The sequence below is a fragment of the Astyanax mexicanus genome, chromosome 9 (assembly GCF_023375975.1).
Source record: "Astyanax mexicanus isolate ESR-SI-001 chromosome 9, AstMex3_surface, whole genome shotgun sequence".
Lineage (NCBI taxonomy): Eukaryota > Metazoa > Chordata > Actinopteri > Characiformes > Acestrorhamphidae > Astyanax > Astyanax mexicanus.
Window position 1 is genome coordinate 4,688,945 of NC_064416.1, and position 19,887 is coordinate 4,708,831.

General features: G+C 35.4%; 2 protein-coding genes across 4 annotated transcripts in view; one reads left to right on the top strand and one right to left on the bottom strand.

Annotated features, from left to right (window-relative positions):
* Positions 1–8,037, bottom strand: part of cstf3 (cleavage stimulation factor, 3' pre-RNA, subunit 3) — a 38,523-nt gene extending 30,486 nt beyond the window's left edge. For both annotated transcript variants that reach the window (XM_049483718.1, XM_049483717.1), the window contains exons 1-3: positions 7,911–8,037; positions 2,845–2,946; positions 2,523–2,618 (exon numbers count right to left, since the gene is read on the bottom strand). In XM_049483718.1, coding sequence (XP_049339675.1) covers positions 2,523–2,618; positions 2,845–2,946; positions 7,911–7,937 — 225 coding nt within the window. In that variant the 5' untranslated portion in view covers positions 7,938–8,037. The remainder of the gene's footprint in view (positions 1–2,522; positions 2,619–2,844; positions 2,947–7,910) is intronic.
* A 1,065-nt stretch (positions 8,038–9,102) lies between these two features.
* On the top strand, positions 9,103–18,335 carry rpl35a (ribosomal protein L35a). 2 transcript variants are annotated; one of them, XM_022666004.2, is made up of 5 exons: positions 9,103–9,183; positions 9,804–9,845; positions 11,243–11,395; positions 13,490–13,634; positions 18,261–18,335. In XM_022666004.2, exons 2-5 carry the CDS (start codon positions 9,835–9,837, stop codon positions 18,282–18,284), a joined length of 333 nt encoding a protein of 110 aa, XP_022521725.1. In that variant the 5' UTR covers positions 9,103–9,183; positions 9,804–9,834; the 3' UTR covers positions 18,285–18,335. The 2 variants fall into 2 exon arrangements, with proteins under 2 accessions (XP_022521725.1, XP_022521726.1); XM_022666005.1 differs by having other exon boundaries at positions 9,153–9,179.
* The last annotated feature ends 1,552 nt before the right edge of the window (positions 18,336–19,887 follow it).

Below are 19,887 nucleotides of genomic sequence, written 5' to 3' on the forward strand. Positions count from 1 at the left end.
AGGTTGTAAACAGTATTTTTTAATAAGCTTCTTCTGCACTTTTTAAGTTTTTATTGCCTCGTTTAAAATATCAGGGCTCTTCAGATTCTAGTAAGGAGGTGTGGAGCTACTTTGAGCTGGATAACGGTGGAAAAGTGATTTATCAGGGTAAATTAATGTCACCCCGTGTCTCCCAGTCTGAAGGGTGTTTGGACAAACTGTTAAAACTTCTGGATCTCTGAACGCTGTGGGAGAACAGAGGTGAGCTATTCATCAAAGGTAAGTACTTTTTATCATGTTTTACTCCAGCAAAAGTCAATTTTACACCAGAGTTCTCCTTTAAGTAATGTTAAGCTAAGTATACAAAAAATAATAATAAAAACAGCCTTTCATTTAAAGTAAAACGAGCACTGGATGTAAAATCTTCACAGGTTTCTCTCCTGAAAAACTGTTTATTTGGGTGAGTAAAGCACTTCTGTTTATTTACAGTAAGCTTAGATTCACAAATTTCTCCAGCACTAAGGCTGGAGCATTAGCATAAGCAGCTAATGCCGGCCAAAAGCCTTCACTAAGGAACCCCGAGTGCTCTGGTAAGCCAGGGCGACTACAGTCTACAGCCGAACTACAGTTCGATATACTCCCCTCTGAACGACGAAAAAGCTACAGCGGTTAGCGGCTAATGCTGCTCCAGATGTGCTAGCCGGGGTTAGCAGCAGGCTACAGGCTGATGATAAAGAAAAGGCCAGAGTGACGTGGATATTTTATTACTTACATTCACCACCTTACAAAGAAGAGGAGCTGAGTCTGTGGCTGAAGGAGCAAAACCTCTACCCAACATGTCCTCTACACCAGAGCTTCATAAGTAAGCTTACCCTTGAGTGGATGTTCACTCCTTCAACCAGAGACACAGCTACTCTTCTTAAGCAGATGGTGGATATAAGCTAAATGGAGCTCAATAACACTCTATGTTGTCATTATGTGCTGTGCTGGTGGCTGTGGGAACATTGGGAAAAGTCTCTTAATTTCAGTAATTCAGTTCAAAATGTGAAACTCATAAGATGTACCCAAAATTCAGTGTCTCAGAAAAGTTGATTATTATATAAGACCAATTGGTACTTTTGGCAGTGTGCCAAGACCTGCTGGAAAATAAAATCTGCATCTACATAAAAGTTTCAGCAGAGGAAATCATGAAGTGCTGTAACATACTGTAAGAGTGACATGTCATCTGCTGGTGTTGGTCCACTATTATAAGTCTAAAGTCAGTGCAGTTTTGTTTTTCCACAAAATCTTACAGCACTTCATGCTTCCCTCTGCCACTGACATCTTTTATGAAGATGCGGATTTCATTTTCTAGCAGGACTTGGCACACTGCCCATACTTCCAAAAGTACCAAAAATTGGTCTTATATAATAATCTAATTTACTGAGACGCTGATTTTTGAGTTTTCACTGGCTGTAAGCCATAATCAAGAAAACGCTTAAAATAGATCAGTGTTTAATACATCTATATAATATATAAGTTTCACATTTTAAACTGAATTACTGGAAAAAAAGTAACTTTTCAATGATATTCTAATTTTTTGGGATGCAGCAGTATACAGTATGAGACTGGAAATTCTAACACACAGGCAGAAACAACTCTAAAAGTGGACGTGGTAAAAAAAGTAAGTAACTATGGATTGTGGGAAGTGTAGTGAATTTCAGTAGTCTATTGTCACCCCCCATCCCCCCCCCCCCGCCCTTCGCTTTTGTGTAGAGAGAACTAATTACATATCATTCTGTTTTCTGTTGTGTCTTTGTCCTTGTTGTCCCTTACTGTGTTGCGTTTCTAATATTCTGGCTTTGTGGCTTAGAGAAGGCCAGTTGTATACTGTGTGTATGCATGGAAACATGAACTATGCTATGTTTATGACAAACTACTAAACGAATGAAAAGGAGTCTATTTTAGCATTAAACAGAACCAAATTGTGACTTTTGCATACCGTTACACCCCTAATGAATGATCTTTAACTAACCTAACTGATGCTACTAAAGACTATTACTCAAAGCTAACAAATACAGTCAATATAAATAAAATATATGCTGAAAGGTGGCCGGGCCTGAAACAGGCCAAAAGGACAAACAGGGTGTTAATGTGGACAGGTCTATTTTGCAGTGTTCACACAGATAATCCACAATGACCTCAAAGAAATGACACAGGAGGCAAGAAATTGACACAACAAGTGAATAAAAGGCTAAAGCACTTCAATACCATTAAAATAGTTTAATGCTGTTGCAGATAAAACATGCAACAATATGAACTTAACCTTATAAAACTGAAAAAAAGAATGAAAAAGAATGAATTCAAACCCCCCCTCCCGCCCCAAAATAGTACAGGCTGAAACAAAAAGGTGTTTAATGCTACTGCCACGTCATTTCTGATTGAGAGATAGATATATCATATATATATATGTGTGTAAGTGTGTGAATGTCACATTGTTGATCCAATTGGGAGACATACTCTTGCACACATGAAAGGAATAGAAATAGAAAATGGAATTTAACCTCAGCTTCAATGTATAGTTTCCAGAATCTGCCCGAGCTGGGGAACTGGGCGACAAGTCTTTCGTATGTCTTCCTTGCTTTGTCTATAGGTTGGTTCTAAAACAGGATTTGAAATAAACTTGTTTACATACACAACAAGGGAACAATGAGTCCCAGCAGATGTTCTTACTGTACAGAACAGCTGTTAGCAAACCCTCCCCGCCCGCCCAGTGTAAAGTCACACCCAAATATAGCCATATTTGTATATATTTATGTTTATATTTATATTTTTAGACATATTTTTAACCCAGGTAGAAATGAATGCAACCCTGTGTCACTAAACCTGTGCTTCTCGAATCAGTATGCTCCACGCGTCGAGGTCATACGGGTTTTCTTCCAACTTCTTCTCTGCCTTTTTCACCTTTTCCGGGATGTATTCCGCAGCCTGAAACCAAAAAAAATTAACAAATGAATTAAATTAGAACAGCCTACTAGCTAGAGGTGTGCCATATCGTGACATATGCAATAATATCGCCAACATCTTTGAATATTGCGAATGATCACGCCATATCACCCACCCCTAATGATCACAAAATAAAATAAAAATAAAAATTCACGTTGTTTTCATTCCCATTATACAGGTGCTGGTCAACGAATTAGAATAATTTGAAATAGTGCAATCATGAAATTCTTTGAATGCATTTTTTGTGCAGAAAGCAAATCAGGTGTTTACCGCACCTGTCCTACTCGTTAGACTAATCACAGAACTCGTTACCTGGAAAAAAAATTTGCTCAGCTGAGCTTTCCAAAAGGCCCGTTTAGGCCATTTAACTGTGACACTGTTGTTTTATTGAATTAGAATAATGGAGAAACAGTTTCATTGAATTAGAATAAATGCTCGAATTTTTGTTTTCTGTGAAGAGTGTTCACTGTGCAGTATAAAGTCAGGGTTGAGTAGAATTTCTAAGTTGTAAAAATCAATCATGGGTAAGCAGCGCGACCTCTCAACCGGAATAGTGGCTCAAATTCAAGCCCTTCGCCAACAAGGCTTGACCCAAACTAAAATTGCTGAGCAGCTCGGCATCAGCCAGTCTTCCGTCTGCAAAGCTCTCAAGAAAAACTGCAGCAAGCGCACCAACTGTTCCGGCGTCCGAAAAACTTCTGCTCGCGACAACAAGCAGCTGAGAAAGATCGCAGTCAGCAACCGGTTCAAGTCCACTTCCGAGCTCACCGACTTGTGGAACAAGCAGACCGGCGCTGACGTCTCCAGATCAACCACTTACCGTGGTCTGCGCGAACTCGGCTTCAAATCTCGCGTTCCAGCAGTAAAACCGATGCTGAACATGGACTGCTGAAGACTGGCAGAAAGTGGTCTTCAGTGACGAATCACGCTTCTGCATCTCCTTCGGTGACCAAGGTCCTCGTGTCTGGCGTCGTGGTGGCGAAACCTACAACCACGAGTGCGTGAAAAGATCCGTCAAGTTTCCCCAGAGCGTTATGGTCTGGGGATGCATGTCCGCTCGAGGTGTAGGGAAACTCTGCTTCCTCAAGAAGACTGTCAATGCTGCCGTATATCAAGATGTTCTGGAAACGTTCCTGATTCCGACTGTTGAGGAACAGTTCGGCGAAGAAGACTTAATATTTCAACAGGATCTTGCACCGGCTCATGCGGCAAAGTCGACCAAAGATTGGTTCACTAAAAAACAGCTTGAAGTTTTGGCATGGCCGGCCAACTCGCCTGACCTCAATGTCATTGAAAACCTTTGGGCCATCGTCAAGCGGAAAATTCGCGACAGAAAGCCTACTACGCTGGACCAACTGAAGCAGAACATCGCCACTGCCTGGGAAGCTGTGAGTGCGGAAACTTGCGACAAGCTGGTCAAATCGATGCCGCGGAGACTTCAGGCAGTCATACAAGCCAAGGGGGCAGCCACAAAATACTGAGAAAGTGATGATTGTAATTATAATAAAAATTATTCTAATTCAATGAAACGGTTTCTCCATTATTCTAATTCAATAAAACAACAGTGTCACAGTTAAATGGCCTAAACGGGCCTTTTGGAAAGCTCAGCTGAGCAAAATTTTTTCCAGGTAACGAGTTCTGTGATTAGTCTAACGAGTAGGACAGGTGCGGTGAACACCTGATTTCAAATTATTCTAATTCGTTGACCAGCACCTGTATATCTACTAGAGACAGATTATATCTGTCCAGTATCATTTATTTTACTTTAATCCTGGATTTATGGAAATATATGGAGTGCATTATTATTAGCATTATGACATTCTGGAACATTGACTTCTGCCAACAAATCTGATAAAATTCTTGTATTTTTTAATATCTCAGTTAGGGGTGAGCCATTTCATCTCTTATGCAATAATATAATGTAATTTTTATTTTGTTGCATTACTGTATTCTCGAAATATATATATTTTTAATTCAGTGTTTAAGCATATCGCTAAGAGTATCGTTATCGTAAAAATACCATAAAATATTGTGATATCATTTTTAATTTTCATATCGCTCAACCTTACTACAAGCACAAAGCTTAGACATAGGTCCAATATGTATGTATATACATATATAACATGTGTTTCCAACTCTAGTTTGTCTTGTTAGACATCATACTGTATGAAAACAGATCAAAAATCTCATAAAAGGCCTACAATCAATCTAAAAATGCCATAAACAACCATACTTATTACTCCTTTTGACCTTCAGTCAATCAAGGCCTTTTATAGAAGGTCACACCACTCTATAATGGATCATTTTCCAAAGGTCAAAGTGAGACAAGGACTTGAACAAAGCAATGCAGGACTAAATAAGTTATCAAACAAGCTCGGTGATGGATGATACTGACAAAAAAAGATGCAATAAACACTGTTGGAAATCTCAATATTCATGTAGCTTGCCTCTGAAACTGGGCCTTAAAACTAAATAGCTCTTATCTTAACATTGTTAAGAGAAATGGTGATATACACAATATGGTGAAAAACTTAAAGTATAAGGTTACAAAGTGTTAAAAGTACTTGTAAGACTGGATATTTAAAAATGTATTAATATTAAACAATGCTGCTCCTTTAGTTTTGATGTTTCTATGACACAATTAGCACAATATTGTACTGTATTGAGTGTCACCACTTCAGAAACCAAACCATTTTAACACAATATTATATTGCACACATCGAAAACAATATCATTTTGTATGAATCTTGTACCAGACAGTTTCAAGCACACTGATCTTTAAGATATATTTAGCTCTGGAAAAAAATAATAGAGCACTTAAAAATGACGAGTTTCTTTGATTTTACCAAATTGAAAACCTCTGGAATATAATCAAGAGGAAGATGAATGATCACAGGCCATCAAACCACCAAACTGAACCAATTTTCTCCAAATAAATGCTCCAAATTAAAATATTTTTATTTGGAGTTTGGGAGAAAAGTCAGTAGTTTATAGAATAAAACAAGAATGCTATATGATCATTTTTTATCATTTTACTTTATAAATAGCAAAATCAGAGGAACTGATACAGAAACTGAAGTGGTCGCTTAACTGTTTCCAGAGCTGTATATTGCCCAGTCATACCTTCATTTAAATTGTTTAGGTAGGTAATGCAATTAGATTTTCAAAGATTCTTTGATAGACAATATAAAGATATAGCAATAACTGTGATAACATTTATCTCTAAAATGGGGTTAAAGGCAGATCAAAGTCCAATTAAAACAAACAAACAAAACACACATTAATCTAGAAATGTCTTATAATAGCTGATACACTAGATCAAAACACATTAGCATCATTAAGTTCCACTGTAAAAAAAAAAAAAAACAAACAAACAGCACAATACACAGAAGAGGAGATAGCTAGCTAGATAAGAAGTGCACTATAAACTGAATAAGAGGCCAAAGCAAATCTACAAATCAACCCAAAAGCTAAAAACTGACTGAGTTTAGGCACAATTTGCAATAAAATGCATCTTGCTGCAGATTTTTTTTAACCTTGGTCCTAAAGGTGACAAGGAGCTAAGCTTTACCTTATTCAAACACAAATGATGCAATTAAGTTAGCTAAAGAAGGTGTGTTAAAGCAGGGAAAGCAATAAAATGTGCAGGGCAGCCTATGAGCCTTCAGGACCACTTTTCAGTAACACTGATTTAAGGCATTTAACTTAACATGTGTTTGTGGCCTGCACCGGATCAAAGAATTTTAAGTGTGCCTTAAAGTCAGAAAAATATGGAAAATGTATTTAAATATAGCTAGGCCTCTAACGATAATTACATTATCGACTTATCGTAAAATAATGGACACAACCTGATATTTGATAATTGTGATATCATCTATTGCGTTTATTTGTACGTTTTCTATTGTATAGAACAGTGAACAATATTTTAGCCAGTCATGCAATACCAGACCAATGCTTCAATAACTTTGACTCCATACACAGTATAAACTGAAGTAATTTAATAAAATAAAAATAAGTATAATACTATGATTAATTGCAAATTTTGTTTTGCTATCTTTAACATGCTGTCAGTGGCATTAAAATGACCTTAAAATGACAGTAATACTGTTTATTGCAATAGTTTTTGAGACAATGTCAAGCAGAAAATACAGCACATTTATCAATACAGAAATATATACACACTGCCTGGCAAAAAAAAAAACTTGACTTAACTGAGCAAATAGGTAAAAGACTCTCATTGGATTATTATTACTGCATTATAATAACTGGATTATAATTACTATAATTACGGCAACAAGTTACTGGATTTAATCCTAACTGATGCAGGGAGTAGCTTCTCATTTGTTAAAACAACCACGTGGAAAAGATAATAAAGTTAATATGTTTCAGAAGGGTCAATTTATTGGCACCAATAATGCAGAAAAAACATCTAAGGAAATTGTAGCTGAAAATACTGATTGGCCGCCACCTGAACGCCATTAAGACTCTTTGGCCAGGCAGTGCAAAACCATATATAAGTACTAAGTACATAGCATTTGAAGTTAGAAAATAAACCACAGAATAAACAGAAGCTAAATGGTCAAAACATCGCCTAATCGCATCACAGCAGTCCAAAAACAGCGTGTCTTTCGCTACAAACTCAGCTAGCTAACAAACAAACTATTTAACTGAATATCTACCTAGACCAATCAAAGAACACGTACATTATGCAGTTAAATGAATTTTTTATAAGTCCTACACGGGATTTAATGCCTAAAAAATGTTAAAAATGACCTCAAACAGAGACAAAAACAAGCAAGTCAATTCCAGCAGCTAGCCTAGCTAAACTAGCCATAGCTCGTATGCTAAGCTAAGCTAACTAACGGTCGCCCCAGCAACGGCACAGCTTCTTTAACCCGCAATTTAAGCCGTTCTGCAGCTTTATAACAGATTTACAGAATATTTACCTGGTCCGGGGCGCTTTCTGCGGACATTATTAACCTGCAGCGTTTATTATTTGTAAGATTTCCAGCCTGCAGATCCTCACAGGCTCCTAAAATGGCGAGCTCCCTCACCCCCGCTCTCACCGGACGCATGCGCAGACACATACAGAGAAACAGAGGGAAGAGGCGGGGTTTTGTTTGCCAGTTTTTGTATACCTTATTAAATTTTAATTTATCTCAAATTTAGTTTGTAACTCAAAAATAGTCATTTTTATATGGTCTCAGCAAGATATCTAAGCTCACAGAAAAAAATCTTTATTAAAAAAAATATTATATTCTGGTTAAACCGCAGGACTTTTAATTTCGCAGATCTACAAGTCATTCCCACTAAAACAATGGGTGAAGACATGATTTTTAAATCGATTAAAAGAGGTTAAATATTAACAATTCTACATGACTCTAGTGTATGGAAGCATAGATATCAAATACGTATATATATATAAGATATCTATGAATAGAATTCCCATTCCTGCCACCTAAAATATAAAATAAATCCAGCACATTTGTTTTATTATTATTAAGTAACTGCTGTCTCAGTATTTTGACATAGTAAGTCATAATTTTAAATGAACGAGTTAATGAATAAATGAAAGAATGCATTTTATTATGACTATAGCAAGTACAGTGAAATTAGAGGAGCTCATCTCACAGTGCAACATATACAATATAAAAATAAATAAATATGTACTTGCAGTGTAATAAAAAAACAGTTCTCGAATCTGTCTGTGTCCTTGAATAAGTTAAGGAACTTATTCATTATTTTTAGATAGATAGATATTATCTCATTATGTTCAGATCTTATTATCTCAAAATAATGACTTACTATCCCTGAAAATGACAAATAAAGAACTATAAAATACACTTAATATTCACGTTTAAATAATTAATTAAATAATGTCTCGATTATTTATTTATCAATTTATTCATATAATTAACTCATTTTAATTTAAACTATGTATTTCTCACTTAAATGAATTTTTATGTTTTCTTTTATTTATTTATATTATATTTTCACTAAAAAATAGAGTAAACATCTTATAGATAGTATAGTTTTTTTTTTAAAGATTATTAAAGTATTAAAGAATACTGTTTTTTTTTTTTTTATAATAAACTAATTTTCATGGATTGAGTTTATTATTTTTGATCAGGCGGTTGTTTGGGGCGCCGCTGGGTGATTTTGCTGCCGGCGCGCCGCTGGACCGTCCTTTTCCTCCATCTTTGTTATCGTATCAGGCAGGTAAATCCCGGCACGGGTTCATAATTTATCAATTTCTTACTGTTTTTAGAGGGAATTAAGCTCTAATATTAATCTCAGCGCGTAGATAAGCGCTTTATCTTTATCCAGCGCTTGGGTTTATCGTGTTTCATGGCGGGATGGTGCAGATTTGGAGCGGATTGTTGGGCAGAGCTGCTGAGGGAGCGGGCGGGTTTCCTCCGTTACTGACAGAGTTTCAGTGATTCAGTTTAATATTAAACGGGTTTAAACGCTGAATTACTGATGTAACTCTGCTGTTTCTGTGTTTTAGCGCTGTAGAATATATTATGCTGGGGTTATATGCTGCTGTTTTGCTGCTAATGGCTATAGAAGTGGAGTTATTCTTGGTTATAACGTGTCTGAACTCTGTATTCTAGTTTAACTTCACATGCATACTGAATAAACAGTAACTAGATCTTTAATTTTAGCTCCTAGATCTAATTAAATCTGCTCTGATGACCAAACTACAGTCTAATTTAAGTATAATTGTGTCAGCTGTTGGTCTGTGTGTTTATTGGCTGTTTTAAGAAGCTGTGAGACATTTTATTAAAGCTTTCTCCCTTTAAATCTTCTCATTTTATGTCTTTATTCTTGCTTCAAAGGTTTCAGAGCCTGGGCGAGAAATAAGTCACAATGCCTGGAAGGTGAGTAGCTTCTTAAACTGCATGTTGGAGGTTTTGGTGAAGGTAGTGTGTGTGTATAGACCTGTTCCTAGTTGCAGCTGCAGTTTGGTGAAATTGTGCACAGTGTAAGTGTATTTTTGAAGTTTAAGTCAAATAAAAAGTACGAAGATAAAAGTAACACGGTATCCTCAATGTCCAAAGAAAAACGTCTCTCCAAAATATTGTTTATAGAATGGAAGGCAAGTGTTCTTAACTTTCATTTAGTGTTTGATGATGTGGCCAACATTTTTCATGATTTCTTTATTTTTGTCGCTCACTTTGGTGTAATTAACCTCAAGTCCCAAACTCATGCTTGGTGTGAGTTTATAATTTGAAATTAGTAGGACCTAAACTCAACTTTGTCTTGGTACACATTAGCTATGTGCTCAAGTTTACTTAAATTAAGTTTTTGAAAGTATCCTTGACATTTGGGATCAGAAGGAACCGATTATTCCAAAAGCTAAATGTTGGCTTTCTACTGTAAGTTAATAAACTTGTTTCGAACGTAAAATTTTATTTTGCTGTCTGTAGAAACTTTTGACTGGGATTCTTGTCATAAATGATGATCTTGTGATGCACAGAGAAAAAAATACAGCATCAGGAGTCCTAAAAAGTCAGATTCTTAGTTAATCGGGGTAGTTTACACACTGTAACAAACTCTACAGTTGGAGGATCAGTTTGAAATTTTGGCCATATATGATCAGCTGCAGGGTTATACACTATATAAAACCCAAAAGTGAAGATGCATGTTTTTTATTGGACAGCAGTGCTTCATTATAATTCCGTTGGTTAAATATTGAATTATATAAATTTGCAATGTTTTTCATCTGCTGTGTACATTGTTGTATATTGTTGTGATTGGCTCTTGTTAACACTTGATTATTGGGCCTTTTGCTGCTGTTAAAAATTTTGTAATTAATTTATTTTACTTCATCTGGAGGTTTTTGTGAGCTCTAAATTTAGGTTTTGTTCTGTTGCTTTGTTTTTGGTAGTTTGCGTCAATGCTTTCTGAATAGCCACATTACATATGTTTTTTATTTGCATTCATAAAATTACAGATGTTGAAGTGAAGGCTATGTACTGATTTAAGTATTTGTTGTAAATCATTTGGAAAAGAAGGGAAGTGTAACTGAAGTTTATTATCTCAGTAAATCACCAGATATTGCTTCTTCTGATGTACTGTGTTGTACTGTTCAGTGTGTAACGAAAATTTATTTTGGGTTAATTTCAAATTTTTTTAATTTAAATTGTGTGAAGTTCTGTAGTAAATGAATGAAAATTTATATATATATATATATAATGTTTAAATGTATGAATGATTATAATAATTGTTGGTAAAGCTTGGGAATGCTCAGCCTGTGGCTGTTTTCTGTTTTTAGGTTGTGGTGCAAAGCTATCTTCGCTGGATACAAGCGCGGTCTGAGGAACCAGCGTGAGCACACTGCTCTGCTGAAGGTTGAGGGAGTCTACACTCGACAGGAGGTCGACTTCTACCTGGGCAAGCGCTGCGCCTATGTCTACAAGGCAAAGAAGTAAGCAGCTTGTCTTCAGCGCTATGCATTAATCTCAACACTCAACCCTGGCAGACTAAATTCTTTGAATATAAAAGCATCAGCTGCTGGAGCCCTGAGAGAGCACAATTGTCCTTGCTCTCTCTGGGTGGGTACAGTAGATGGTGCTCTTTCCCCTCATTACTTATAGGGTGATGTGGATCAGCACAAGGCTGCGTCTGTGAGCTGATGTATCAGAACCGAGTGTTAGCGCTGTGATGCTACTTAGCAATGCTGCATCAGCAACAGTTCAAAAAGAGGCGGCGGAGGAGGCTAATATTAAATTTACAATGTAAAAAAATCATAAAGTAACAACGCATTAAGTTAAGTTGGGGCCGAACATTAAATTTGGTACTGTATATAAGGGCTCTGTTATTGATGTGTTGGTCGTTGCGTGACTGACAGTATTGCTGGTGATGAGCAGAAATGATTGAGGTCACGTCCATATTATAAGTCAATAACGTAATTGTGAAAGGACTAGCAGCACACTGTCCCTGTATATACAGTATTTACGCTTCCAGGCTTTAACCACACACAGCTGCCTTAACTGCTGCAGAGTTTTCTCTCATTCTGCTCATTAAAATACGTATATGGTGATAATACAGCATCAGCAATGACAGATTATTAGAAATTACTATTCAGTGCTTGAATGCACAGTGTTTTTTATTCAGTTTTTGCTTCAAATCCAGTTCTAAAGGATGTATTACACAAAAATACAGTTGATATGCTCGGTAAAGCATGTCAAAAAAAAAGTATGACTGATAACATAGTGCCCAGTTCTATATAGGAGTAGGACAAAATGGTTATTGCGATATATTGTATGCTTTATTTGCTGTGCATTATTGATATGTGGCATTAAAAGTGTGTGTATTTTTATAGCAGTGCAATCAACATGCATTATAAAAACTTTATTTTCCCAATTTTCTCCCTTTGCATTGAATTTCTCATTTTATCTCATTTTAATGAATAGACTAATAACACAAACACAGCAAATCATTTAAAAGCATTTGTCAAAGGCCTCAATGTATCTTCACACCGTATCTACATACTTATTTAGCTTTGACTGTTTTTTTTTAGTTGGAAGAAATATTTCAAGAATGGTTCCCATATTGTATAAAATTTACTGGAATTACCTCTTAGTAAAAATCTGTGTTTGTTTTTTCACTACATAATTCCTGGTATTTAGTTATTTAGGAGTATTTTATCCTCTTCAGTAACAGAGATGCTGTAAAGCATCGTAGAGAATTGTTTTGATATATCGAGCATCACAGAATCAAAGTATTGTAAGATTATCGTGGGCAGTGCATCAGTATATTATATTGTGATATGCCCGGTGATTCCCACCGCTAGTTCTAAATAGCAAATTAGATTTTATCCAAGTTATTGCTGTAAAAATAGAGATATAAATATTATGAGCTAAGATAAATGATCAAAATAAATCTAATTTTAGGCAAATGTTAAGCCATTAGTTTTTTTTACTACGTATTGTGCTTGATTAAATTTATAAAGATCAAAAAGGTACAGTCTGAAGATTTAGCTTGTTTTACCCTATACCAAACACCTTTTTTTTGTATAATGTGTGGAAAGAACTACACATTCTTAATCTTTATTCTAATCTATTCCACTGCTTTACCCTGCTGACAAATACACATTTAAAAAAATATATTTTTCCTTGCTCTTTATTCTGATAAATCTTAATTGCGCTGATAAATCTTGCGCTCTAGTTTCAAATTACCCCTGGATACAGTTTGGGAGTAAATTATTTCATGGTTTTATACATTATCTGTGTAATATATAGAGAGTACTATTACAATAATAAAGCATGTAATTCAACAAAATTTGTTAGTAGTTTTGTATTGTGCTTGGTTTTCTTCTCTACGTCAGGCACTATATGGATCCTTTGGCCGTTAATTTAAAACCCTTGATTTATGAGTTCAGGTCTGTGTGTAACGGTGATTTTATAGGTGTTCTTTGTGTATTAAAAGCAGTAAAGCAGTTTTTTCTGATTAGTGGAAAACGTGTTTCTGTGCCAGTCTGTGTTTTAATGTCTCGTATCTTTCTGTCCTGTTTCTGCAGGAACACCGTGACTCCTGGTGGCAAACCCAACAAGACCCGTGTGATCTGGGGTAAAGTCACGCGTGCTCATGGTAACAGTGGCATGGTGCGTGCCAAGTTCAGCAGCAACCTGCCCGCAAAGGCTATTGGGCACAGAATAAGAGTGGTAAGTGTAACTTTGTGTTTCCTAGTTAATTCTGCAGACTGGTTCCAGTAAAGCTCGGTTTATTGGTTTGTTTGGATCCCAGTTCACTGTTGCCTTTACAGCAGTTATAACACCCAGGCAGGCCGGTCACAGTAACATTTATTTTAAGTTGGACTATATGTTGTCATAGGAATAATTGTGATAAGTAAATTAGGGCTGAGTGATATGATTCTAAAAACCTATATTAAATAAGGGCTGTAGGTAATGATTAATTTGCCTGCTGTGCATCTGGGCCCTGTTAGCAATAGAAACGGCTGAACCTGGGCTTTAAATGCTGCTCAGAACATTGTGAAAGTGTTCTGTTGTGTTGGAGCTCTTTTGGAGACTTCTTTTAGCCCTAAACTACAGGTGCACCTCAAAAAATAGGAATATCATTAAAAGGTTGACTAGATATAACACAGTGGACCAACACCAGCAGATGACGTGTTAAGATTTTATTTTCCAGCAGGACTTGGCACACTGCCCACACTGACAAATGTATATAATATTCAAATTGTCTTAGGTTTTCATTCGTTGTAAGTGTTGGTCATCAACAAAAATGTAATCAATTCTTGAAATGGATCACTCTGTGTGTTTAATACATCTATACAATGAGTTTCACCTTTTGAACCAAATTACTGAAATAATTAATTTATAATTAATTTAAAGGATATACTACTGAAACAAAATAAATATATATATTTTTATTACAAATTAGTTTTTACTTGAAGTAGAAAAAAATCTAGAAATGTTACAAGACTGATTTTTGTATGATATAAAATGTAATGTAACAACAAATCTACCACAAAGTGTGTGCATATAAAACTGCAAACAATTAAAAGCGAATGCAGTAATTTGCAGTGCAAAATGATACAAAATCATTTTTCTCTGCAGTAAAATAAGTTATTTAAATGCCGAAAACTTAGGAAAGCACCAATTTAATGATTTTGTTTTTTAATATATTTTCTTTAACATTTGATCAAAAATGAAACCCTTTATGTAATGCTTGAATAGAAATTCTTAAATTTAGGCATGTAATATATTGGGCAGAAAAATGACCTATGCTAGTCTAAGTGATTAATAACCAGGAAATATGTACCTTAATTTCCACTTGACAAAACAGAAATGTGCAACAAAAGGACAGGAAAAAATTATTAAACCAGTTTTGAGGCAAAAAATATGGAATTAAACCATAGGTTGCAATGAAAGTTCAGTTTCTCCAACATTGAGGGCACAGGACGATCAGTTTAATGCAGCTTAGTTATTTATTAAAGGGTGTAACTTAGTCTTAATTAAAGAGAACAGGATGTTTAACCTTAATAAACTGGTTAACCTGGTTCTGATTAGAGCCATGATTTATTCAGTTTGAAGCTGTGCTGAAACTGAAGCTCAAACTGACCCTGCCCTATTTCTCCATCTAAAGCACCATATTGCGCTCAGGCTGGAGATAAATATAGGCATCAATCAGTGGCAAAAAATGTTATTTTATGGGGACTTGGTTTGTGTGTTTAGGTATTCTGTTTTTGTGGGCAGATCTCAGCCCTGATTTATTTAGCATTAAAGCAATCAAGAAATGCAGGTCAGGTGTTTTTACTGATTAAGGTAAATGGTGGTAGAGCTTAGATCGGGCCCCAAAAACTAATGCCAGACCCGCCCCATAAACTGTCAGTATGAACCCAATTTAAACCTGACATTTTTTATTTTTAGTGAGTAGAGTGTTAAAACCGAGCTTTTTAAAAACATTTTGGAGCTATTTAAATGAGCAAAATCTGTCCAGAATGATGTTAATTCACACTGCAACACTAAAGAAGCATAGAAATATTATTTAATAATATTTATTAATAACAGATCTTTGAAAGATTAAAACACCGACAATGCAAACAATGGTCCACAGAACTAAACATTAGTAAATTAGGCTACAAAAATGTCAGTGACTTTACTTTAATCTAATGTAATTTAAGAATATTTAATTTAAGAATATAAAGCACTTTTTGAACAAACAAACTTTTAATATTGAGCTTATAATCTTGGTGCACAAACAATATGGCTATGAACTGCACAATTATTAAACCCAAATAGACCAACCATAATATCATTAATAATGACTTTCCTCTACTTTTACTATAATTAACAATGCTTAAGATTATTAAATACTTTCTGAACAAACATTTTAATATATTGCATATAGCCCACACCCAAAAACACACAAACAGCAGTAAGGCTATACACTTCAAGGGCAAGGGCATAATGCAGACATTGTGTTTTTAAAAAAGCCATACTTATATTTATATTAAAATTAGCATTAAAAAAACACTCCTACATTACAGAACATTTTCTTGAGCCCAGCCCGACCTGGCGAGAGGAACGTAGTGAGAAATCTTGGGCAGAGAATCTTAACATTTTCCTCTATCTTTTTTTTTTTTTTTTTTTTTTTTTTTTTGTCCGTGAACATTTTAAATCACTTAATCCCTGAATAGTCCTTAATTTATTTACAACATAGACATTTTTCACACTCCTGTGTTGGTTAATTTTATCTGCTTTATAAATTGAAAAAAAGAAGACAATCAGTGGTTCAGCATATCATTAGAAATCAGATCAGTTATTACCAGTGTTGGGCACGTTACTTTGAAAAAGTAATTAGTTATAGTTACTCGTTACTTCTCCAAAAAAGTAACTGAGTTACTAACGGAGTTACTCCACTATAAAAGTAATTAGTTACCAGTAAAAGTAACTATCGCGTTACTTTTTATTATTCGCCCGTCAAAAAAAGGAAATCAATTATGCATTTACTATTATTATTAGAAAAATAACAAAAAATAACAAACGAAAATAAACCCAAAATGTTGACAAAAATATAATCTAACGAATTTCAAAAAAATAAAACGAAATTCTCCACACAACCAAAGAAAATTACTAAAACTTGTAATACTGAAAAAAGCGGAAAAACGCGTCTGGGGATGAAATTTAACAAACCAAGCCACACTCAAAAGAAATATGTATATATAAAACAAAATAATGGACAAAAACAACAATTTAATGCCCGTTAAAATGGTATTAATATAACAGCTTCACCAAAAGAGAATAGAGCTTAGATCGTGCCCAAAAAATCCGACCCAGCCGGAGCCCGTGCACATTCTGCCCAAGCCCGAACCATAAACTGTCATTATGAGCCTGACCCGATCCGCCCCATAAACTGTCTGTTTTCGGGCTGATTGAATGAGCGAAATATAATCAGAATTATGTTAATTAACACTGTAACATAGAAGCATAGAACTATTATTTAATTTAAATGATTTTTAAGAACAGCTACACACAATGCTGCAAGTCAAACGCGGAGGCGTTCACGTGCGCCCAGAGCTACGTGATTACAGTTTTCATTTTTATTATAGTTTAATTTTATTTTGTTTTTATTTTTTCTGTTCATTTTAGGGTGGGCTTGCTAGCGCGAGCTCTTTACACAAGAACTAACGGACCACGAGTGCCGCGCGCTCGGCACAACAACTCCCGCTGTACAACTCCGCTGTACAACAGCGCTTATAAATAAATTAAACACAAAAATGAGGGTATTCTATCAGTAATTTCAGTTCGTTTTAGTTAGTTTTATAAACACAAAATACAGTTCGAGATAGTTATGTTTTTCCTTTTAATTACCGTTTTTATTAGATTCAGTTAACACAAATGTTTTTCACTTTCAATTTTCGCTATTTCGTTCGCTTTAGTGAACAATAATAATTGGTTACTTAGCAACATTGTGATTATCACACCAGAGCTTTATATAAAATAAAAATAGGAGCCAGATTTCGGGTCGGTCCTCAGGTCAGGTGGGATTCGGGCAGAGAATCTAAGCTCTAAAATAGAAAGCAGCAGCACCACAAAAACCGGAGCAGCTAAAAAGAGCTTAACGTCCTTAATTCGGAACTTGGGTTGTCCAAGGCAATCACTGAATTGATTAGAGCACGCAAATCGTCACAATTGTGCCTCACTTCACCACGCCAAACCACGTAAATCTACAGGCACAGCGGCCAGAAGCTCAAGTTCACCAGACAGAGGAGGGGTTAACCAGGGCAAAGCGAAATAAAAAAAAAAAGTTCATAGAGCTGCTAAAGTAACGTGCAGTAACGGGGTGTCGGAAATGGTAACGGCGTTATAGTTACAGTCATAGTAATTAGTTAGATTACTCGTTACTGAAAAAAAGTAACTGCGTTAGTAACGCCGTTAGTTTTAACGCCGTTACTCCCAACACTGGTTATTACCAAATTGGAGTAAGATAAATCCTATTGGTAGTGATTTATCACAGTGGATATAATCTCTATATATTACATGGTAGAAGTTAACAGTGTAGTTGCAACAGAAGATTAAATTAGCCTTATGTGGCAATGCGTGTCTCAATATACATCAATTGTGCAGGACCACAATAGAAAAACTGCTAAAACGATGTCTTTAAGTGGGTCTAAACTTTGGTGTGATTAGAGATTCCCCTCTGTTTAGACAGTTTTTCTTGAGGTTGGCCTTTACAAAATAAATAGCTACTTTTCACAAACTGTTGTGTGATTTGTGGAGATTCTCATGAACGTAACATTAATTTCTCCTTCTCTTTCTGTTTTTCAGATGATGTACCCATCCCGCGTCTAATGTGCGTTTTGTACATACAATAAAAATAAAAAAATACGTGTGTTCACGGTACTGTCTGGTACTTTCATTTATTTCTTTGTTTATTTTAAGTCAGGATCTTATCTACTATATTTTTAAATATATTTAATGTATTATTTCATATGCTTTAAAATGAAATCAGTCATGGGTAATGGGCAATATCACCATTTTTGGCATTTTCCTGATCTTTTAACGTGTTGCAAGTGATCATTCTTCCTTATACAGGATTTCAAAGTTCATGCGGGTTGTCAGATTGACACACAGGGACAAGCAGATTTCAGATTTGGAGGCTAAATCCCTTGCAGATTTCTGTGACATACTGAACAAATAAAATAAAATACTGGCGGAAGCTCTTGAAAAGCTTCCACATGCATAAGCATGTTTCATTAATAAATGATCATACATCCTGAACCCATTGAGTTACTACAGAAAATGTAATCCTAAATTTTTCTTTAGGAAGGTGAATCCTGTGTCTTAATTGAAAGAATGTGCCAGTTTTCTAAATTAGCATAGGAGTTCCCTGCTATTTCCTAGAAAATCTAAAATAATAAATCGCTAAACAAGGCTTGATTTTATCATGCGTGATTCATGATTTAAAAGAAAACCTAATTTATATATAAGCTACTTTAAAAAAAAAAAAAAAAAGACCTATACATGCATAAGAAACAAAACCCACTATAACCTGTCGATTGTGTGTGAGAACAACTATTCTGGAGTTTTCTTACGTTCTGGTTTTAGTTAAGAAAACATCAGTGAAGATCACATTCTTCGTAAAAAGTGCACTAATATGGTTTAAGAACGGAGTTGTTTGTGAATGAGGCCCATTTTGTGTAAGTATTGTAAATATTTAATTCTGGAGTGTAAACTGCTGGTATCTGTAACCCTGGTGCTGAGACCTGCTGCCCTGTGTAAATTTTTGCATTATTAATAACTGCACTTCATTACATCAGCTCCTCAGACGAGTTTTTATAGGCCAGTCTGTTCAGATGGGTCCCAGTTTCTGTGACCTTGTTTAGAACATATTGGTGTTTCTCCTGATCTGACCCTCTTATACTGTATTGACTTTTATTTTTTCCTCTTATATTGATCTATACAGCTCTGGGGAAAAAATGAGACTACAAACTACGGACATTTCTTCCAAATAAAATATATTGTCGTTTAGAGAATTTATTTGCAGTTTTCAGACCTCAAATAATACAAAGAAAAGAAGTTCATATTTATAAAGTTTTCAGAAATCAATATTTGGTGGAATAACCCTGGTTTTTAGTCACAGTTTGCATGCATCTTGGCATCATGTTCTCCTCCGCCAGTCTTACACACTGCTTTTGGATAACTTTATGCTGCTTTACTCCTGGTGCAAAAATTCAAGCAGTTAAGTTTGGTTTGATGGCTAGTGATCGTCCATCTTCCTCTCTTTTTAAGTGCTCTCCTGTTTATTTGCCAGAGCTGTATACTGTGTTTAGTGGTACGCTGAGCCCAGGTTCATCTTTATATTGTAGATATTCACAGCTAATCTGTTTGTGCAGGATGCATGACCCGCCAGTAGAGTAGAGGCAGCACTGCACTATTATGAATTAGTAATTAC

Bases quoted from the DNA above. Each gene is read 5' to 3' on its own strand.
- rpl35a (XM_022666004.2), top strand. The intron at 11,396-13,489 runs GTAAGCAGCTTG...CTGTTTCTGCAG, and splicing joins TATGTCTACAAGGCAAAGAA to GAACACCGTGACTCCTGGTG. The intron at 13,635-18,260 runs GTAAGTGTAACT...TCTGTTTTTCAG, and splicing joins TTGGGCACAGAATAAGAGTG to ATGATGTACCCATCCCGCGT.